This window comes from Psittacula echo, assembly GCF_963264785.1.
Source record: "Psittacula echo genome assembly, chromosome: 6".
NCBI lineage: Eukaryota > Metazoa > Chordata > Aves > Psittaciformes > Psittacidae > Psittacula > Psittacula echo.
The window spans coordinates 43159497-43183002 of NC_137743.1; the positions used below are offsets into that span (position 1 = coordinate 43159497).

At 42.8% G+C, this 23506-nt stretch overlaps 1 protein-coding gene across 2 annotated transcripts in view; it reads left to right on the top strand.

The window, feature by feature from the left end:
* Window positions 1–23506, top strand: part of PRKG1 (protein kinase cGMP-dependent 1) — a gene marked incomplete at both ends in the record, with an annotated part of 504682 nt that overhangs the window by 186726 nt on the left and 294450 nt on the right. For both annotated transcript variants that reach the window (XM_080620728.1, XM_080620727.1), the window contains one exon: window positions 14573–14686. In XM_080620728.1, coding sequence (XP_080476854.1) covers window positions 14573–14686 — 114 coding nt within the window. The remainder of the gene's footprint in view (window positions 1–14572; window positions 14687–23506) is intronic.

Sequence of the window (23506 nt, forward strand, 5' to 3'; positions counted from 1 at the left end):
CACCAGCCCAACCCCAAAAAAAGGTAGCTTCCCAGCCAGCTCCTCCCAGTTTATATACTGGGCATGACATGCTATGGTATAGAATATCCCTTTGGCAAGTTTTGGTCAGGTGTCCTGTCTCTGCTTCCTCCCGGCTTCTTGTGCCCCTCCTCACTGGCAGAGCTTGGAAAACTGGAAAGTCCTTGACTTAGAGTAAGCGCTCTTCTGTGACAACTGAAACACCTGTGTGTTACCAACATTATTCTCAGACTAAATAAAAAAAACCCCCACAGCACGGTACCAACTAATGTGAAGAAAATTAATTCTATCCTAGCCAAAACCAGGACAGAGTGGGTCCTTTATGTTCCAGCATTAACAAAAATCCTTAGAACAATAAAAATCATACTAACAACACCTACCACCCCCCATCCCCCCGGTTTTATATCTTCCAGAGAGTAGTTGCTTGGATGGAAGTAAAAGTTACCCACTTAATTTGCTTTGCTTAATTTGCTTTTAATTTGCTAAACTCTTTGGTTGTAGAGTTTACTTGCGAAGATCACAAGCGAAAATAGTGGAGAATTAACATCACAGCAAAGGCAGAGTAGTTCTTCTGGGACAATTAATTAGCAAGCCAGACAGTAACAATTTGCTTCTCCTTTCAAGGGGAATGTTAGCAGTGTACTTTTCAAGAGGTTTGTTTTACTTGGGGATGTTAAAGGAAATTTAACCATAACCCATAGAGGCACAACTAAATCTGGAGTGTTAATATCAGTCCAACCCTTTTACTTCTTTGAAGGTGAAATCTTGTGATGAATTGCCTTGGGAAGATGTTTTGTTCTGTTAAGCAGTCTCCAGCATGACTTTTCTGCCCAATAACCTTGTTTGCTGCTTTTTTTGTGCACATCCAAAAGCTACATTGTGATGTGGTATTGTACAAGATAGGCTGACTTTTGGGACAGCTTTGGTTGCTTGCAAAGTTTTCATCCACCAACCGACTCAGTATGTCTTTACCTGGTTTATTTTCTGTCTACTTTGACACACCTTTATGTCTGTAGTTGCTCTGCATGCTCATTCCCTGCTCTACTGGGTATGCCTTGTGCTTTTCATGCTTTGCTTCACTTTCCTGCCTTTCGTCTAGGTTTTAGTTCCTACCTTTAAAGCCCAGGGGGAGTTTGTTTATCCTTTTTTTTCAGATGCTTTCAACCCTCCAAGCTCTTCTCTCTCTGCTCCTAGACTCCTGTTACAGATTTTGGAGATCACCTTCTTTATTTCCATTTCCTATTTTTCAAAATATTTCTGCAGACATGGTAGAAATTCATATGCAGATCTGCTCTTATCTCCAGTAATCCTTTCTCAAGAGTGAGTCTTAAGTCCAAGAAGCGTTACTGTTATTCACTGCTTAAGGCTGCTGAGATTGTACATATTGATTCACCATTTCAAGCCCAGTTTCAAAACCACTTCTTAAAACCAAATGTTTAAAAAAATAGTCACAGCATGTAATTTTTGAAAAGGCACAACATAACTTCCCTCATGTTGCTAGCAGGTCACAAACAGTGAGATGAGGTGAGGTGAAGCGAGGCAGCATGGGTTGGTAGATACTTAGTGGTTTTGGACATCTTTTATGGACAGCTTGGCATGGATTTCCACTGATGTCAGAGCTTTCATCCTGTCTGTTTAACTCCTAAATAAACTTAGGCACTGGAAATTCCCACAAACCAGGTTATTGGATCAGGGACCCCAGCAACTCCCTCTTCTCTATTGCCTCAGAGAGGCTGCCAGTGTGCAGTCTTGGGGGAGACTGTCCCAGTGGCCCACCAAATTTGGAAGGTCTCTCCAAGAGAGTTTTACAGGAGGTGAAATAAGTTCATTCAACTGAAAAGGCTTTACTGGACTCTATGAAGGGACTTGTTATAGTTCCATTGGTTATGCCAGCCAGTTTGAGAGTTTTATGTCTTCATGTCTTGCATAATTTACCCTCCTCTTGTTAGGTTTATCTAACAAGCAAAAAGCTTTCTTTAGGACTTTTTGTAGGTATGTTACAGATGGGGCTCCTCCGTGTTATTAATCTGAAGACTGACCAGGTGCTTAATATTTTCAAACCCTACTTTCAGTTGTCCGTTGTTTGCAAAACTTTAGAAGGTTGAAATTTAAACTTCTGTGCAGATGCCAGCTTAAAATGAAATCATTCTGGGAAATGTTGTCAGAAGTCAGTCTTTTCCAGGGAGATGTTTAAGGAAAATTTATATTTGTCTACATATTCAAACCACTGTTGCAACAATTTGCAAAGTTGCCGTGTTTCAGAACACAACTTGAAAAATGTGCCTTCTCCAGCTCCCCCTTTTTACAGTTCTTCTGTGAAAACTTACCTAAATTTGGCTAAGGAATAAAGGTATCGGGTTATAGTTCCTGCATGTGTATGGGCTGAGAAGCAGCATGTGCTCAGGGTGAGCTCTGGCTTGGTGAGGTCAGGGGATGCTGGGGAAGGGATACTGGGATGGGATGAGACATGGACCAAAGGGACTAAGACTGGTCTTTGCAGATTGCTGGCAAAGCAGTAAAAACTGGGACAGGGAAGGAAGTGGCCTGCTGTTGATGGGAACTGCTGGGTTAGCTCAGCTAGCAAGGTTTGGTTACAAAAAGCTGTTGTTGCTGATGACTAGCTGTAATGCTGCATCACCCTTTTGTAACTTGATAACCATTGACCTTGCAGTACTAATGACATCCTGTTAAAGCAGATTATAGGTGGGCATCTCCGGGCTCCTGAAACAGCAGACTGGACATTCCTCCTATTAGCTTCAGAGCAAGTAAGGAGTGTAACAGTGTTGCTTCAGCTTTAACTCCTAGTTTTCTTATTTCTCCTCTTTTCCTCACCTGAAGATTTATTGCTTACTTTGCATGGCCCATGTTTGTGTTTAATTCATGGAGCTGTGAGTAATGAATTAGGGCATTGTCAGTAAAACCCTGGAAAAAATAAGTTTTCCAGAAAAGAAGACATTGATAACAGGGAAAGCCAAAGCAAGTCTCTGTTTAAAGCTGCCAGCTGCTTTCAGGGAAAACCCATTTCCATTTTGAATGTGCCATAGGTGAATGCCAATAAGGCTGAGGCCAGATGGTTGTGAAAAGTTTGGGTTTGTTAAAGATCCCCGTTTTCTGAGCTCAAACTATGATTTGCAATGTGCTGAATATTTGAAAGCTATAATTGAAGTTGGTGGAGTTGAACTTTCAGAATACAAAGGGTATGCAAGAAGTAGTATTAAAATAAGACTCCCTTTTTGAGTTTAATTTAATTTTTCTGTTGGATGCTCCAAAGAAGGTACTTCTAATATAAATGCCCTTGTCGCTGTGTGATGGGATAACGCATGGTTCATCTTAGGGGCAATTTTTGAAATACATTCGTTATTGTTCAGGAAAATCTACAGATCTATGGTGGTATTTCCTAAAGAAAACTAATTACAAATAATTGTTATTCTGTTTTCAGAGCAGGGCTTGAATAGCATTCAATAAATAAAGCTGCAGTCGAAGTGTGAAACAGCACTGACAAAATACTGAGTAGTCCTTCGTGAATTCTGCACTGAATTGTGGGAATCCCCCTCCCTTCCCTCCTGTCATTTTGGAACTGCATTATGAAATATACATCCTAAAGGAAACCTGAGCTCACACTGAGCCCTGCTTTGTTATCTTCTGAATTTCTGCAATATCAAGTGTTTGTTTTGGGTTTTTTTTTACCTTGTATGGAGGTGTAATGAATAATTAGTGTTCTCATGGCAGAACCTGCCTTTTTTTTTTTTTTTTTCAAGTCTAGGATCTGAAAAGGGACAAAAAATGTGAATAATGATACAACTGATTACTTTTATCCATGTCTCAAAGGTATTTCTAAGATATACAATTTATGCGAAAGCAAAGAAATAGAAAAATATAACCTAAAAATGTCACTACCAAATTCTGATGTTAAGGGCTTTACTGAACAAGAGAAGAAAGTGTAAGTTATTGAAACCTCATGCTGTATGGAAATGCACTTTGGATTCTTAGATATCGTCTCAGATATTTTTGTATCTTTAAAATTAAGAAACTAAGGGGCAGGTTCGGGCTTGTGAGTCATGGAAGGCTTTGACTTGAAATAGAAATTGGCTTTCCACCGTGCCTCTGAGATGGGAGGAGAGAGAGCTGGCAACATACCACAAGAATTTTGCCCATTATATAAATTACACGCAGGCTGACAAATTCCTCAAGCCAACTTAATCTGTTTTCTTCTGTGCCCGGAAAGAGAAAATGGACATTTAATTATTGGGAGAAAAAATTATCCTACTAATTGAGAGAGTCACATTAGTGCATTTTAGTTTATCATTTGATTTATTTCAGGGACACGGATGTAGTTCAGCCAAAGATGTTATTTAATGTTTAGCTGTGGACTTAAAGTGACAAAGCACTGAATGTCCTCATCAAAACAAAAACTGCCTGTGTGCTTTGCTGGTGTTCTTATATGGGATAAAATTGATCCTGCTTTGTTCATACGTTGTTCAATCATCTGTATGTTTACTTTTCTATGCTTACAATGACCCATATTTAACTTTACATCCTGAGAAAGGTACAAAGTAACTTGCAAGAACAATTAGTTTCCATAGCAAATGCTTATAAGAGCATTTTCCATCTGTAGGCTATTTCTCAGAGACTGTTCCCGCCATTCTCAAGGTGTGAACTATGCTCACTGACACCTGTGGTTTTATATTCACTGCATTGCCTGAGCAATGCTGCGGTCTGAGTAGACACTGCAAATGTGGGGCTGGGGAAGGAGATGAGCCTGGATTAAGTCAATATCAGCCTGCTTTAAGAAAGAAAAAATTTATTTACTTTTAATATTGTTAATATTGGTCATTACGGAATGTAATGGCCTTGGGTGGCATGGTTTAGTGTGAGGTGTCCCTGCCCATGGCAGGGGGGTTGGAACTAGATGATCTTAAGGTCCTTTCCAACCCTAACTATTCTATGATTCTAATGCTTTACAGCCATCACAGTTAAAGCATACAGTGGCTTGGGCACAACCCCGTGACTAATGCAGGCCATTTTCAGTCTGTGTTTTGAAACAGCAAAAAACAATAACAAATCTTAATCAGACTGGTTCTAGGGTCAACTAGCCACTTTGCAATTAAAGTTTTAATTGCTCTGCAATTATATTTGCAGCTACAATGCAATTGGCACACAGAGTTTAATTTGCAAAAGCGTGGCTCTGGCTGAGTCCCAGGGCTTGGGGAATGTGTAGTGGGGACCAGGTCAGCAAAGGAAACCACTTCCCCTTGGATTTCATAGGGAAAGCTTGATTTCCCAAAGTTTTAGTGCATCTTCCTGAAATCTTGCAAATTGACTCTGTTTTTCAAGATGTCTTGAGTTACAACCAAAAGCCACATGTATAAAACTGCAAAACTGGCTATTTCAAAGCTTTTATGGAACCGCCCTCAGCAGTAGGGTGCAAGATCATCCTGGTGATTTGAGACTGTTATTTTTATAACACACTCCCTTTTTTCAGGGTAGTGCTTTACTGGTAGCAGTGTGGACTTGTAGCTGCAGGAGGGGAGCTTGCTTCAGGGCCTCTGCTTGTCGTTTGGAGAAGTTGCATCTGTTGGAGTTGAACAGTGCATTTAATATGACAAATAGTGCAAACAACATTCCATGAACTTATTAGGAGGCAGCAAGAATTGATGAGTTTAGCTGCATTTTCCGCAAATAATTTTGTTTCCTCAGCTAATTTACAAGCTGCTAAGAAAAGTTGCGAGTTCTGGTTGACAAGTGAAAAAATGGATGGGAAAGAGGGCAAAGTTTTTGGCAGTGCAGAAATTTTATGCCTAAATGAATGACATTTATGTAAAAATCAGTGCAAAGGAATGAGGATAAGGCTTTAGCTCTTACTGTCCAGGAGGATCACTGGAAAGAAATAAATGAGTATAAAAGAGGAAGATTGCTGCTCTTTGAATCGAAGGAATGAGGATAGAAAATTCCCAGCATAAAAATTCCTTTTGCCAAAGGTGGGATACAATTCAAATGACAGAGCCTGGAAAAAGAACCAAAGAGCCTCCCATATAATTGAGTCTTCTGAGCATCAGCCAGAAATATCTGCTCAAAATATTTTGAGTTATGCATGGTTAAACTGATTTCTGGGAGCTATTTTTGTTGGGAGCAGGCTGGTGGCTTCTGGAGGTATCATCCTCTTCTATATCCTCATGCTGGTCACCTTCTCATGTGCATTGTGAGAAAGCCAAATGGATGGCACCCTTTGAGCTAGAGAATTGATTCATAAAACTTGCCTTGCTGAAAGCATGCGTCAAAACTACCAGCGTGATATGGCAAAGGTTCATTTCACTGCTTGCAGGACCATTAATGAAATGACTCATCAGTCAGATGATATCAGGCCATATTTTGTCTGTGTAGGAATACAGAAGAATAGGGACTTGAGGGGAATTCAAAGTATAGCCACTAAAATACAGCTGCCTACCTTTACTCTTGGTAAGCCTTCCATGCTAGTGAAGATACAGAAATTTCTATTTTATTTTATGCTCTGTCTGTATGAAAAATAACTTGCATTGTCCTCCACCAATCTGGAATACTCTCTTACAGCTGACATAAAAATGCAGATTTTGGATGTAAGGTAAAGCTCCACAAAATCAGCCTAGTTGTAAATTACGTATCAATGTTGAATTAAGTAATGCTCAATATTTTGGCAGAAACACAGCGTTTTCCAACTTCTTTTTCTTGCCTTGAGTAAAGCATCACTTACATAATTTAGTATTTATCTGATGGAGTTGTCAAAGAAAGTTGCAAATTTATCTCCATTAATTGAACAAAATTGTATTGCATTTCATTTGGCTTCTTAATCTGGTTGAAACATCAAAGAAAGCAATTTATTTCCTACATGCAAAACTGCACTGTGTAGGCTGCCAGCTGGGAAAAGAAAATAGGTAAAATTCCTTTTGTTTATAGCTGTGTTAGACCCTTTATTTCCACAAAAGGTGAATTTGGCTCATGGTCTGGGGAATTTCCTGTTAGGTGTTTCATGTTCCAGATTGCTTAGTTACACAACAGGAGAACGAGAGACTTTGTCCAGTACAATAAATGGTACTTAAACAGCACATTTATTACTAAACCACACTGAAAGAGAAGCATTCTACCTGTACCTCTTCTTTTCCTGTAGTGTCAAAGATCGAATACCTTTCGCCATTCAATTCCAGTGTTCCTCAGGCTACTGTCCTGTTCAATCTTTCTCTTAAGTTCTTAGAAAAAAACCTGCAGCAGCTGAGTTTGTCTAATGAAGTCTTTGGTGGAATGGCTTGGTAGAAGAATACAGAAGAATACAAAAGAATACTTCCCTGATGTTTGCTGGAAGGACTACACAGCAACCCAGCCACAGTCCAGGAGGTTCCTCCAGTGTATGGAGGATAACTTTCTGATACAAATGGTGGATGAGCCAACCAGGAGAGGAGCACTGCTGGATCTCATCCTCACTAACAAGGAGGGGCTGGTAGAAGCAGTAAAGGTTGAGGGCTGCCTCGGTTGCAGCGACCACGAGATGGTGGAATTCAGGATCTTGTGTGGTAGGACCAGTACAATAGCAAGTAGAATTGCAACCCTGGACTTCAGCAGGGCAAACTTTGGCCTTTTCAAGCAATTGCTAGAGGAAATCCCATGGGCAAGGCTGCTTGAAGGTAAAGGGGCCCAAGATAGTTGGTTGACATTCAAGGATTGCTTATTCCGAGCTCAAGAGCAGAGCATCCCAACATGTAGGAAGTCAAGGAAGAGGGCCAGGAGACCTGTGTGGCTAAATAAGGAACTGCTGGGTATGCTCAAGTGGAAGAGGAGAGTTTATAGGTCATGGAAGGAGGGGCTGGCCACTCGGGAGGAATATAAGGCTGCTGCTAGAGGATGTAGGAAGGCAGCTAGGATGGCTAAGGCCTCCTTAGAATTAAATCTGGCCAGAGGGGTCAAGGACAGCAGAAAGAGCTTTTTCAAATACATAGCTGATAAAACTAACACCAGAGGCAAGGTAGGCCCACTGGTGAATGGGGTGGGTGCCCTGGTGACAGAAGATACAGAGATGGCAGAGTTATTGAATGCCTTCTTTGTCTCTGTCTACTCTGCCGGAGGCAGTCCTGAAGAGCCCTGTACTCCTGAGACCTCAGATGAAGTCAGGTCACTGGAGCAGTTTGCCTTAGTCGATGAGGAATGGGTTAGAGACCAGTTGAGCAATCTGGACATCCATAAATCCATGGGTCCAGATGGGATGCACCCGCGGGTGCTGAGGGAACTGGCGGAAGTCATTGTTAGACCACTCTCCATCATCTTTACCAAGTCTTGGGAAACGGGAGAGGTGCCTGAGGACTGGAGGAAAGCAAATGTCACTCCAGTCTTCAAAAAGGGCAAGAAGGAGGACCCGGGTAACTATAGACCGGTCAGCCTCACCTCCATCCCTGGGAAAGTGATGGAACACCTTATCCTTGATGCCATCTTAAGGCATGTCAAGGATAAGAGGGTTATGAGGGGCAGTCAACATGGCTTTACCAAGGGGAAGTCATGCTTGACCAACCTCATAGCCTTTTATGAGGAAATAACATTGTGGATGGATGATGGCAGAGCGGTGGACGTGGTCTACCTTGACTTCAGCAAAGCATTTGACACAGTCTCCCACAGCATCCTCATAGCTAAATTGAGGAAGTGTGGCCTGGATGATCAGGTAGTGAGGTGGACTGCAAACTGGCTGAAGGACAGAAGCCAGAGAGTTGTAGTCTATGGGGCGGGGTCTAGTTGGAGGCCTGTATCTAGTGGAGTGCCTCAAGGGTCAGTATTGGGACCAGTATTATTTAATATATTCATCAATGATTTAGATGAGGGAATTGAGTGTACTGTCAGCAAGTTTGCTGATGACACTAAGCTGGGAGGAGTGGCTGACACGCCAGAAGGCTGTGCTGCCATCCAGCGAGACCTGGACAGGCTGGAGAGTTGGGCAGGGAGTAACTTGATGAAATATAACAAGGGAAAGTGTAGAGTCCTGCATCTGGGCAGGAACAACCCCAGGTTCCAGTATAGGCTGGGGAACGACCTGTTAGAGAGCAGTGTAGGGGAGAGGGACCTGGGGGTCCTAGTGGACGGCAGGATGACCATGAGCCAACACTGTGCCCTTGTGGCCAAGAAGGCCAATGGCATCCTGGGGTGTATTAGAAGGGGGGTGGTCAGTAGGTCGAGAGAGGTCCTCCTTCCCCTCTACTCTGCCCTGGTGAGACCGCACCTGGAATATTGTGTCCATTTCTGGGCCCCTCAGTTCAAGAAGGACAGGGACCTGCTGGAGAGAGTCCAGCGCAGGGCAACTAAGATGATTAAGGGAGTGGAGCATCTCCCTTATGAGGAAAGGCTGAGGGAGCTGGGTCTCTATAGTTTGGAGAAGAGGAGACTGAGGGGTGACCTTATTAGTGTATATAAATATATAAAGGGGGAGTGTCACGAGGATGGAGCCAGGCTCTTCTCAGTGGCAAACAATGATAGGACAAGGGGTAATGGGTACAAACTGGAACACAAGAGGTTCCACTTAAACTTGAGAAGAAACTTCTTCTCAGTGAGGGTGACGGAACACTGGAACAGGCTGCCCAGGGAGGTTGTGGAGTCTCCTTCTCTGGAGACATTCAAAACCCACCTGGACACATTCCTATGTGACCTTATCTAGGTGTTCCTGCTCTGGCAGGGGGATTGGACTAGATGATCTTTTGAGGTCCCTTCCAATCTCTAACATACTGTGAAATTCTAGCTGTTTGAGGAGGACCGAGGAGCTGCTCAGCTCTGGCAGAGCTCTGGAGAAAGGGAGAAGCAGCAGCAGAGTTGGGCTTGGAGCCAAGTGGATTCTTGTGCTCTGATCACTTCTTGAGCTGATCAGATAATTCCTAAAGATCTCTTAGAGACTGTGTTCGGCTGTGTCTAGAGGTTGCAAAGCTTGAGAGCAAGGAGCAGCTCGTCCTCGCAGGGAATCCTGTGAGGACAACCCCGTGGCATTCCATTAAAAATCAGGAAGGGTGGTGGGGAAAGGCAGTGTACTTTAACCCAGTAACTTTAACTTGCATTACTTGTGGTGCAGAGGTGGATCAAGCTGTGGTGGACTTTGTGCCCTGGGCTTAGCACAGGGCAGAAACAGTGTCATCTTGAGCTGTTGTTTGCAATACTGATGCATCACCAGTGCCAGGGCACTGCCTTTCAGTAGTGGGGTCACTTGGGACTAACCGAGACCTGTTTTGCAACCTGAGCAAAGAGCTGCCACTCGGTCGCAAGGTGGGAACGTAAAATACAGCCTTGCTAAGGCATTGTTTATGTTCCTATAAGCAAAATCTTTGTTTGGAGGAGAGCACTGTGGGTCTAGAGGAGATTTGTTGATGCTTTGCAGGAAAGAGGTTGCTTTCATGTTCAAACTGATTTAGGGAAGCTTTTCTGCAAATTCCATCATCAGTTCTTGCATTCCTTCTAATTATTTCAACAGAATACATTTTATATGAGCCATTTCATCTGTGTGTAGCAACTTCATATTCAAATTCATAAAATAAGAAATGGGTGCTGAAATCAAAACAACACTTCCATAGCAGAACTAAGAAAATGCTTTTAAATAACTGCACATGAAATTTATATTCATTATCTTTTAAGAAAGCAAGTTTTAGTTTTGTTTTGACAGACAAAGCCTATGCATCATGTCATGTCATATACCTCTGGAAGAATCAGGTTTTGTAGCATGAAATGTGCCCAGAGTCTTGTGTCTTTTCTGCAAACTATGCTTCAAACAACTAAATTAGGAATAAAACTAGTTTGAATGCAAATGTTAAATGAGCATTTAAACCAGTCTTCTTTTTTATAAACAGAGCACTTCTAAATTGCTAAGCGGTTAAGAGTGGTTTTTGATAACCACCTCCAAATGTGAGTAGTTCTCATATAGCAAATCCTTGCTGAATTCATCAATACCAATGCTTGTCTTTTTTCTGTTTAATATCCAAACCATACACCATCTTGGATCATGAAAAGTATTTTTTGTTTAATGTCCATGGCTTTTTGGATTTTCTGTGAAATAGAAACTGTTGAATTTGAGCAATTTGTGCTTGTCCAGGGGTTTCCTGAAGGTTATGGTTTTCTGCTCAAATTTATAGCTGCTGCTTGAATCTCAGAGATGATGGTAAGATAACTACATGCAAATCTAAGAAACTTCTGCCTTTGGAAGTTGATCGTCTCTTCTATAAGTGGAATTAATTTGCTTTGGTTTTGTAGAAAGTTACCTTACACATTCTTGCCTATATCCATAATATCATGGTAGGAAATTTCCACACTTTAAAAATTAGTATTTTAATTTGATCACTAATATGCTTCTTGAGTACTGGGGTAAATGGCTGACGCAGTAAAAGGGTCATGAAAACTATAGTAAAAATAATCTGTGCAATATTGTTCTTTCTATTGCAAATCTCAAAGTCATTTGCCATGATCAAGCAGGAATTTGTCATCAAGGTACAGCAGTGAGGGCTCCATTTTCTACATGTGGAAAATAGTCTATAAATTGATGGAAGCCGAGATATAATAATTCTGTGTATTACTCCAGTAAGCTCTTTTCAACCCCAAGGTGGTCCTTTCCAGCATTGTCACTCCCTCATGGGGATTTTCATCCGCTCTTCCTCTCAAGCCTTGGAGGGCATCTGTGGATGATGAATCATTGACTTGTAATCATGCATGATTGTTAGCAAACAACATATTTTAGTACATTGGGAAATTCTTCCCCCCAAAGAGAGCCCACTGAGCTCTAAGAATCAGAACCCAGCTTCTTATTTTCAAGTCCTTATAAAAAAATATATGGGATATGGGAATATATGTGTCTGTCTTAGAAAGATGAATGATCAGCATGGATTGCTTTGGGAAGCAACAAATAACATCTTGAGCAGTGGAACAGATCTCAAAGAGCTTTTAAATGATATGATCTATTTGAGCATTACTGCTCATATCTGGCTGTCTTTTCTCTGGAACTGGTTCTGACTTCAGGAGCTGAAAGTGAGGTAAACTCATTCCCTTTGTGGATATTTGCTGTAGAGCTTTGTGCAGCAATATCCCCATTTCAGCTTTGCTGAAACTCGGTTCTATTAAAAAAGCATATTCTTCAATGTCATTTAGGAGTCTATAAAGTGTGTGAGGCACTATTAAAGGTTGATTATACTCATTCTTGAGATAAATACCTGGGTTTGTGCTTCATATTAGATTGGTTTTTAATATGAACAAATGAATCAAACAGTTATAAAAGATAATGATAAATTTACTGTTAAAGGGAAGTTAGCCTACACAATAATGGAATTTGTCTCCATTTGAAGATAACAGTAAATCAGCAACCTCAGATTTTAATTCTCAGGGTTATTTATTAGTATTATAGTATGTATTTTAGTATTAGTGGAATTGCTTTACTGAGTATTTTTGAGTGAGTATGCATTCTTGGCAGACCTTTAGTAGGTGCTAACTGTTCAGTATCAATGGCTAGTATTAATGTGATAGATGCCATTATACTTTGTTTGCCTTCACACATTCACCATCCTGTGTATTTCTCCCTGCCCTGATGGGAGCTGCAGAGCTCTGCACACTGTGACTGCCAGTCCACCATAACTGGTCAGCATCTCCCAAAAGAAATGACATTTTCTCCTACTAATATGTAAATGTGTGTGTGCATATGTATTTATACACACACACACATATATATGTACTTATATAAGTAATCATATTTTCTACTTTACGAGTGATAGTTTTAGAGACTTGTTTTTAATATTGAAATATGTACTTGCTTTCTGGTAGCAATTACATAGTAGCATTATATATATGCACACACACACATACTTGCTTAATAGTAATAACTTGTAATAAAGAAACTTAACAAACAGACACCCTCCCCCCTCAACCTCTTTGTGCTTCTGTATTACAGAATACACTGCTGTAATCATAACACTCTCACAGACCAGGTAACCTTTAGGTCATGGTATTTATCAAACAGTAACTCTTAGTTTCATAAATGATGTGGGATTTTTTTAAATTTAACTTTTAAAACCAGTATTAGATCTTGGGATCTATTGTACCAGTCAGTGTGGAAACACTTTCTCTTCAAAATACATTATGCCCTTTTAAGGCATCCTTTAAAGTTTGCCTTACCTTAATACAATACCTTCTTCCGCTCACCTCTACATACCGTTTACTGTCTTTCTTTATTCTGCTGTGGAAATACTTGAAGTTTTCTGCTCAATTTCAATTACTTTGTTATGTGTCTAGCAGCGATATGGCATCTAAATTTGTTTCAGGCTCCTCAAAGTTTGTTTTTTCTCACTGGTGTGTACAGTAGCAGAGGTAGTCTGGAGTCATTCTTTCTTTGAGGGATATCATGGGTAGAGTGGTGTAGATTTACACACAGATATATAGGGCTGGCAGGACTGTATTTAAGAGTATGTATTATGTAGGGGAAGTTTCTTTTTGCCTTAGTGGTCTTGCTTTGAGGTGAGTACCTCTGGATTCCATCTGCAGGAGGATAGGGTTGTATAATCTCTAATCAAATAATTAGAGTTATCAATGCAGGCATTTGAGGCCTAGTTTGGTATCTAACACACAAATGCAGATAGCTGTAAGCCGGGTAAGAGCCAGTAAATGCTGACCTTCCCTCTTGCCTCATATAGACCCATGGAGACCAAGTCAGTGATGCAATGCGGGCTGGTGTAGCAGGATCCCTTGACAATCTGCTTCCTAATTTGGGGTGAGAGGAGGCTTTTTAGTGATTGGTAACCTTTAAAATTCTCACTTTCTGTCTTGCACTTTATTTGTTACAGCCTAAATGCTGGTTGTAGGTGTGATAATCCCATTTTCCCTGCTTCTTGTGGCATTACCTGTGTACAGGTGGTGAGGCCATCTTCAGTTTCTTCCCTTCTCCTGATTCTTGTTCCTCAGATGTCCTTTGAAACCCCCAGGCTGCCCCTGAGCTGCTTTCGTTCCATTCAACCTTTGCTTTTAAATCCCCCTCACATATCTCCTCTTGGCATGAGATTGATAAAGCAGATAAAGCAGACTTGCTCTCATAAGATGAAATGTTCAAAAGGAAACGTATGGTGAGATGGAAATTAAATAATGGCCACGGGTCAAAATAGTCTTCCTTTTGATTATAGCTGTGTTATTCATGAATGAGTGTTCTCAGGGATTAGGTTTTCAGTGAAAATCAGCAAAATTACTGTGGTTTTCATGTGTAGTGTTAAAGACCTAAATCTTTTGCTTTATTAAACAAAAATTGGAAAAAATTTCATCTGAAACTGTAATAAGTTCACATAAAGCTTAGTTTACTAGTAAGTATTTCCTGACTGTACAGATACTCCACTAGAAAAACCCTCAATTGTTGAAAGCATATATATGCAATGATTGGTTTTAACCTTTTTCTAAGTTTTTCCTCTCCTTCATAGTATGTTTAATTGGCTTTCTAGGTGTAGGGCTCTTTTGGTTTATTCACGGTATAATAGAATAAATTTTTAAAATTAAGTCTGAAATAACTTCATTTCCCCTTTAAAATGGTCTTTTTTTTTTCTCACAGATGGGAAGGTTGAAGTGACAAAAGAAGGTGTAAAGCTGTGCACCATGGGACCTGGCAAAGTATTTGGGGAGTTAGCCATCCTCTACAATTGTACCAGGACAGCAACTGTCAAAAGTAAGATAATTTTTGATTTTTGAAATTGAATGACATGTTATTTTATTGGGAAGTAGGGTTCTGCTCATCTCTTCTTTGCGGTTGCAGCCTCCTTTAGATGTTCCACTTTCTTACTTAATTGAGCTGTATAGGGATTGTAGTATTGAATTTAGACACTGTGAATGGGAAGAAGCATATCTGACCCTAGTAGTGTACATCTTCAAGAGAAAGTAAGTTACACTTATGTATTTTTTCAGGTCAAGTCATTGTTTTCTCCCTAAACTGACTGAAAAAAAAAAAAAAACCAGGAAAAAATTCTGGACTGAACTGATGCCCTGCTCTAAGTCTTCAGTGCTTCTCCTGTAATCTGATTTCTTTTATGAATATTCTGGGTAAAGGTCTGGGCTGTACACTAAGTAGAGTAAAAAAAAAATCACATTGCTATGTACAACAAAACTTTGTTTTCATTTAAATTCAGATTAATAGTTGAGATTTGGAAGGCAAGCATTACCAAAATACTGATGCATGTGAATCCCTGTTCAGCAGAAAGCCTTTTAGAAATACCTAGTTTTGCTTCAAAATGAGAAAGAAAGATAACAAATGGGCAGAAATGACAAAACAGATTTGGATTGTTTTGTTTTGTTGTTTTTTGGGTTTTTTTTTGTGAAAAGCACACTGTTCTCCATAATTCTGAAGAACTTGACTGATGTACTCTGTTTTTACCTGCACAAACCTTGCCTTTTTGCAAGTACTGTTTATTGCAGGTTAGTCCTTGGCTACAATATAGTTAGTTCATCAGTGGCACAGTTTGTACTTTGGAGTAATCGAAATGATTAGCAAATGCTTTGGAGTAATCTAAATGGTGCAGCAAATGTGCATGTATTGCACAATTCATACGTAGTTTGATGGGGACAGCCTCAGATCCTGAGACCTCCAGGCTACTTCAGACAGTATGTGGGGCTGCTTTTCTATGAGATTCTTTTTCTCTTTCCCCCTAGTCCATCAAGAAACCAATGCAAACACGGGTGCAAATGGGACATGTCCTGAAATCCTCTCTTTCCCATACCTTCGTGCCCCCTAGGTGCATTATCCGTGAATAGCCTGGTTTTCTGTCCAGTTAAAGGTTTGGAGAATTGATGATGGGGAAGAATTCGGAGCTGCAGGCTCCGTTGCAGCTACAGTTACAGAAATTTGGAAACAGCAGAGAAAGAGGGGAGATGTTTGAATCCTAGAAAAGGAAACAAAAGGATGATTGTTTAGTTCCTTTTAGAAATGCAGAGCTAAAAGGCACCTGTTTCTCTAGTACCATGAGCGGTACATCCTAGAATCCTACATATTCACACTGTTCCTGGGTCCATATTCAACCTGCTTGCAAAGGTGATTCCAGCAGGAAATACTACTGGCAGCAGTTTTTACTATTAGTTTTGCTATTACTTGATTTTTTCATGTACTAAGTCTCCTCTTTTGAGCAAACTTTCAGGTTGCCACTTGGTGCTTAGTTTTACTAAATCCTTTTATTGTGGTTAAATCTGGGGCAGTAGTAAGGTCACTACTATAATCATCCTCAGAGAGATCTCCCTTCAGCGAAAAGGTGTCTGCTTTTGTTGTTACAGTCTGTTAACTTTCCCACCAGTATCATAAAGATATGATAATTATGCATCTACTTTTGCTGGCAGCTGTCAGGCATGTGATCTTGTTTCCAAAGCCAGCAAGTGACTTTTAGATATTTTCTCTCTTGCATAAGTAACAGTTGTGATTGGAATCACCTTTATATCCTTTCAAGTGTGGTGGCACACAAGGTCACAGCTTGACTTTGGGGAATTGGTGCATCTAGACCTCCCTGAACAGAGGTCTTGGAAGTGTGCAGGTGAATTTAGGACATAAATTGTTGCTGTTGCACTTCAAATTGTTTGCTGAACTTCAAACATCTGTTTGTTCTTTTGGCTAAATGGTAAACGTAATAAATGTCTAGAAAGGTGAACGCTAGTACATGTTTCATTCAGTCTGATGATAACTTTGATCATTACAAGGTTTAGTTAAAAAGAAGTGAACAATCTGCCATTGTAATTAGAGTAGACACCCAGTCAACCCTGATGCTGGAAGTGGTGATGATGTGTTGAAGGGCATCATCCAACTTTCATCTAGAGAAACAGTTCAAGTCAGGGCTTCCCAATTTTCATGAGATAAATTTCTATTAACTCCAGAGTGACAGAGGTGGATTTTTTTTAATGTGCCTGCCAAAATTTCATTACAAGGACCTTAAGTATTTGTTTTTAAAAAATGAAGTTGCAGCAAAAACTGAATGCAGGATGCACTATGGTAGTGTAAAGCTTATTAATGCCTTTGGGTGGTAATGATATGTAAGCTGTGTTGACATCTTCTGCTGTAACTCGTTGTATGTGTACTCTAGCTTTGTAAATAATAAAGTTTTTAGCGTCATTACTCACTGCATTTGTCTACATCAGCTCTTCAACTAGTGCTTGCTCTGTAGGAGAGTGCAAACTTAAAGGATAAATCACTGTAGGAAAGACTTTGTCTTTTAAAAATAATTCAGAAGATCTTAAAATTTAATTATTCTGATCTTAATCTTGCTTCATTATAACCTTTTTAGTAAGTGTCCTGGGTTCAGCAGCAGCAGTCATTTTTTCTCCTTCTTAATAGCTGGTGCAGCACTGTGTGACTTTCAGCCTGGGAACAGAGCTGATAACACTGACGTTTGGTCTGACCAAGGACTTTGTGAGTCTCATGCTCTGCCAGGGAGGAGGGGAAGCTGGGAAGAAACAGAGACAGGGCACCTGACCCAAACTAGCCAAAGAGGTATTCCATACCACAGCACATCATGCCCAGGAGGTAACTGAGAGTAACCCCGAAGGGCTAGTTCACTGCTGGGTGGGGGGCAAGGTACCGGTTGGCAGGTGATGAGGTGTTGTATTCTCTTCTCTGGTTATTTCCTTTATCATTATTATTATTGGTAGTAGCAGTAGTGATTTGTGTTATACTTTAGTTACTGAACTGTTCTTATCTCAACCCGCGGGAGTTACATTCTTTTCGACTCTCCTCCCTGTCCCTTTGGGAGTGGGGGGAAGAAAGGGTTGGGGGGGGGAAGTAGACAGTGTGGTTCTAATTTACGGCCTGGGCTTAAACCACGACAATAAGATAGCCCAGCTCCTTTGAAAGCTTACCCCAAGAAAATTATTATAATATTTTTCAATATTATTGCAGTCTTAAATAAAAGCAGGCTAGGGTCTGACCAGGGCCTGGGAAGAAAGAGCAACCAAACCCATGGGTGTTCAGAAACACTGAGGAAGGTAGGGCCACCACCCATGTAGATTAATAGCAGGCTGAATGCCGACATGCTTAAAATCTCTGTCTTGGTCACCTGTTATCACGAAGGTAAACATCAGTGAGAGGGTGACTCGATGCAGTTAAATGCCTGCTGCCTTTCTCTTCCTATTCATGGATACATGAGTCAGCTGATCGGAGCTAGCACAGCTAGAGCCGGAGCCGGCACGCTGCAGAGACCACGAGGTTCAGCAGAGATTAGGAAAAGCAGAGGGGACAGCGCAGACACATCACGATTCCTGACACCTCCCAATCCCCGAAGCCCCAGCAGCCCTTGCGAGAGAGCGGCTGACGTGGCAGGGGGCGTTCCCGCGGTAACGGCGACCGCACCCCTGCCCCTTGCCTTGAAAGAGCCTTTGGGAGGGCAGCGACCGGTCGCTGCCCAGCAGGCGCAGGGAGGAACAAGCAGGTCGTGTTGTGGACTCTGTTGCTGGTGTCCCAGACTGCTGACCAATATGGTCGCCTCCAGAAGGAGAGCTTGCAGTAAGGAGACTGTAGCAACTCAGACAGAGACCCTGTCCCAAACCGTGGCTGTTCAGGTCTCTGGCTGCAGGGAGTGCCAGAGCCTGCTGCTGCTGAGGGAGGGAGGCCAGCATTCCACCTGCGTGAGGTGTGAGCAGGTAGAAGATCTGCTTAGATTGGTGGCAGAACTTAAGGAGGAGGTCGAGATGCTGAGGACCATCAGGGACTGTGAAAGGGAGATCGACTGGTGGAGTAACTCCCTGGCGTGCCAGCCAGAACGGTTCCAGGGAGATACCTCCCAAAAGGGGATGGACCCCCTGTCCTCTCAGACAGAGGGGGATGGCCCGAGACAGCCCCTGCTCTGTAGCTGTCGCGCAGAGGTAAGGGACCAAAAAGACGATGAGGGCTGGAAGCGAGTTCCAGTTCGGAACCGTGGGCAACCTTCCTCCCTTCCTGCCCTGCTTCCCCAGGTGCCCCTCAGTAATAGGTTTGAGGCCCTGGATCTTGATGGAGAGGTAGGTGAGGATGTGGTGCAAGGCCAGACTACAAGGTCACATAGGAAAAGGCAGTCGACTTCGCACCTCAAGACTGCCTCTGACAAGAAAGAAAGAAAGGTCATTGTTGTAGGCGATTCCCTTCTGAGAGGAACAGAGGGCCCGATATGCAGAGTTGACCCTCATCATAGGGAAGTGTGTAGTCTGCCTGGAGCCCGGATCAGGGATATCACCAAGGCGCTCCCCAGCCTGGTGCACCCGACAGACTACTACCCGCTGCTGGTCTTCCAGACAGGTGGGGGGGAAGCTGCTTCCCGCAGTCTGAGGTGGATGAAGAAAGACTACAGGGCCTTGGGGCGGATGGTGAAAGAGTCTGGGGCTCAAGTGATCTTCTCCTCACTTCTTCCATCTTCCGGTGATGATGTGGGACTGAATGGGAAAATTCAGTCCGTAAACAATTGGCTACAAGACTGGTGCTTCAGGCAGGGCTTTGGGTTCTTTGATGACAGCTGGTTTTATAAGGCTCCAGTCCGAATGATGGCACATGGGAAAGGTTTAACTCACCGAGGCAAAAGGATGCTGGGGCATTAATTAGGGCTCATTTGGAGACCTTTAAACTAGATTCGAAGGGGGATGGGGTTGTAACTGGGCTTCCCACAGTGGGGCAGCACTCTAGAATTGATGAAGACTGGGAGGCCTCCTATAATCCTAGGGTGAAATCGGTGAGCTCAGCTCCCTCCTTGAAATGCCTGTACACCAATGCGTGCAGCATGGGAAATAAGCAGGAGGAGTTGGAGACCTGTGTTAAGTCAGGAGATTATGATCTGGTGGCAATTACAGAGACGTGGTGGGACAGCTCGCATGACTGGAATATAGTCATGGAGGGCTATGTCCTTTTCAGGAAAGACAGGCCAGCCAGGCGGGGTGGTGGGGTTGCTCTTTATGTGTGAGAGCAGCTGCAATGTACTGAGTTCTGTCCAGGGACAGGGGATGAGCGAGTTGAGAGTCTGTGGGTGAGAATTAAGGGGCAGGCTGGCAGGGGCGATACTGTTGTGGGTGTCTGTTACAGGCCACCAGATCAGGGTGAGGAAGTTGACGAGGACTTCTACAGGCAGCTGAGAGCGGCCTCACAGTCACAGGCCATGGTCGTCGTGGGGGATTTTAACTTCCCTGATGTTTGCTGGAAGGACTACTCAGCAACCCAGCCACAGTCCAGGAGGTTCCTCCAGTGTATGGAGGATAACTTCCTCATGCAAATGGTGGATGAGCCAACCAGGAGAGGAGCGCTGCTGGATCTCATCCTCACTAACAAGGAGGGGCTGGTCGAAGCAGTAAAGGTTGAGGGCTGCCTCGGTTGCAGCGACCACGAGATGGTGGAATTCAGGATCTTGTGTGGTAGGACCAGTACAATAGCAAGTAGAATTGCAACCCTGGACTTTAGCAGGGCAAACTTTGGCCTTTTCAAGCAATTGCTAGGGGAAATCCCATGGGCAAGGCTGCTTGAGGGTAAAGGGGCCCAAGATAGTTGGTTGACATTCAAGGATTGCTTATTCCGAGCTCAAGAGCGAAGCATCCCGACACATAGGAAGTCAAGGAAGAGGGCCAGGAGACCTGTGTGGCTAAATAAGGAACTGCTGGGTATGCTCAAGTGGAAGAGGAGAGTTTATAGGTCATGGAAGGAGGGGCTGGCCACTCGGGAGGAATATAAGGCTGCTGCTAGAGGATGTAGGAAGGCAGCTAGGATGGCTAAGGCCTCCTTAGAATTAAATCTGGCCAGAGGGGTCAAGGACAGCAGAAAGAGCTTTTTCAAATACATAGCTGATAAAACTAACACCAGAGGCAAGGTTGGCCCACTGGTGAACGGGATGGGTGCCCTGGTGACAGAGGATACAGAGATGGCAGAGTTATTGAATGCCTTCTTTGTCTCTGTCTACTCTGCCGGAGGCAGTCCTGAAGAGCCCTGTACTCCTGAGACCTCAGATGAAGTCAGGTCACTGGAGCAGTTTGCCTTAGTCGACGAGGAATGGGTTAGAGACCAGTTGAGCAATCTGGACATCCATAAATCCATGGGTCCAGATGGGATGCACCCGCGGGTGCTGAGGGAACTGGCGGAAGTCATTGCTAGACCACTCTCCATCATCTTTACCAAGTCTTGGGAAACGGGAGAGGTGCCTGAGGACTGGAGGAAAGCAAATGTCACTCCAGTCTTCAAAAAGGGCAAGAAGGAGGACCCGGGTAACTATAGACCGGTCAGCCTCACCTCCATCCCTGGGAAAGTGATGGAACACCTTATCCTTGATGCCATCTTAAGGCATGTCAAGGATAAGAGGGTTATGAGGGGCAGTCAACATGGCTTTACCAAGGGGAAGTCATGCTTGACCAACCTCATAGCCTTTTATGAGGAAATAACACGGTGGATGGATGATGGCAGAGCGGTGGACGTGGTCTACCTTGACTTCAGCAAAGCATTTGACACAGTCTCCCACAGCATCCTCATAGCTAAATTGAGGAAGTGTGGCCTGGATGATCAGGTGGTGAGGTGGACTGCGAACTGGCTGAAGGACAGAAGCCAGAGAGTTGTAGTCTATGGGGCGGAGTCTAGTTGGAGGCCTGTATCTAGTGGAGTGCCTCAAGGGTCAGTATTGGGACCAGTATTATTTAATATATTCATCAATGATTTAGATGAGGGAATTGAGTGTACTGTCAGCAAGTTTGCTGATGACACTAAGCTGGGAGGAGTGGCTGACACGCCAGAAGGCTGTGCTGCCATCCAGCGAGACCTGGACAGGCTGGAGAGTTGGGCAGGGAGTAACTTGATGAAATATAACAAGGGAAAGTGTAGAGTCCTGCATCTGGGCAGGAACAACCCCAGGTTCCAGTATAGGCTGGGGAACGACCTGTTAGAGAGTAGTGTAGGGGAGAGGGACCTGGGGGTCCTAGTGGACGGCAGGATGACCATGAGCCAACACTGTGCCCTTGTGGCCAAGAAGGCCAATGGCATCCTGGGGTGTATTAGAAGGGGGGTGGTCAGTAGGTCGAGAGAGGTCCTCCTTCCCCTCTACTCTGCCCTGGTGAGACCGCACCTGGAATATTGTGTCCATTTCTGGGCCCCTCAGTTCAAGAAGGACAGGGACCTGCTGGAGAGAGTCCAGCGCAGGGCAACTAAGATGATTAAGGGAGTGGAGCATCTCCCTTATGAGGAAAGGCTGAGGGAGCTGGGTCTCTATAGTTTGGAGAAGAGGAGACTGAGGGGTGACCTTATTAGTGTATCTAAATATATAAAGGGGGAGTGTCATGAGGATGGAGCCAGGCTCTTCTCAGTGGCAAACAATGATAGGACAAGGGGTAATGGGTACAAACTGGAACACAAGAGGTTCCACTTAAACTTGAGAAGAAACTTCTTCTCAGTGAGGGTGACGGAACACTGGAACAGGCTGCCCAGGGAGGTTGTGGAGTCTCCTTCTCTGGAGACATTCAAAACCCGCCTGGACACATTCCTATGTAACCTTATCTAGGTGTTCCTGCTCTGGCAGGGGGATTGGACTAGATGATCTTTTGAGGTCCCTTCCAATCTCTAACATACTGTGATACTGTGATACTGCATTAATATGAGAGTCCAGTGATAGTAAAGGAGGCTGAACATGAGATGCGCAGATGCACCGTGGTGCACTACCCAAGCCACAGAGCTTAATATTAGACTCCGTCAATTAGGAACCTTTCCGCCAAAAAAGGATTTTTCTCTTGCTCATTGCCAAGCAAACAGGATTCCAAGTGTGTTATCGCAGGAGTCTGAAGAAGCAAAAATACATTGAAATTCAAATGCGGTTTTGTTTCTTAGTAACATGTGTGGTACAAGGAACAATGAGATGTCAGAGTTAAAAAAAAAGGAAAACAAAACCAACCCTGAGTTTTATTGTTTATATTAAGTTGAATATAAAGCTTTGTAATTCTTCATTTGATAACACAAAATATATTCTTAGTAAGTGAAAATTTATCTGCTGTTAATATTGTGCAGTAGTTATTCTTTTTAAAGAGTAAACTGATGAGCAGAGTTGAGTGGTATTTTTTGCATTTTTGGGGGAGCAAGGATTTTTGTGGATTTTTAATGTGCATATATTTATTTGAGAGGTGCCCTTAGCATCTGAAATTATTTTCTCCCAGAGGGAAAATTTGAATAACAACTTCCCACAAAAGCATCTTGATGCGAGGCTGCAGGTTTCAGTGTACTCATGCTCAACAGCAGTCTATCATTTTAGGAAAACAATGTTAGCAAAAAGAAAAAAGCACAAGCTCAAGCTCTCTGTAAATTATTTAAATGTTTTTCCTGCTGAAACTAAGAGCATACCCTGAAAAGCCAGCACAACAGCTTCTCAAGCTTCTCTGAGAAGCTTCTCTGCTTATCAGCAGTGCTTGTTGTACAAAACTCAGTGCCACACTGTGTGATTAAGGCAGTAGTTTAGCAATTTGTTGCCAAATTTGGATGAGTTTGAATTTTCTACTGCTGTGTATTTTTAATGGAGTCCTGTGGAAATAATTCTCTAGC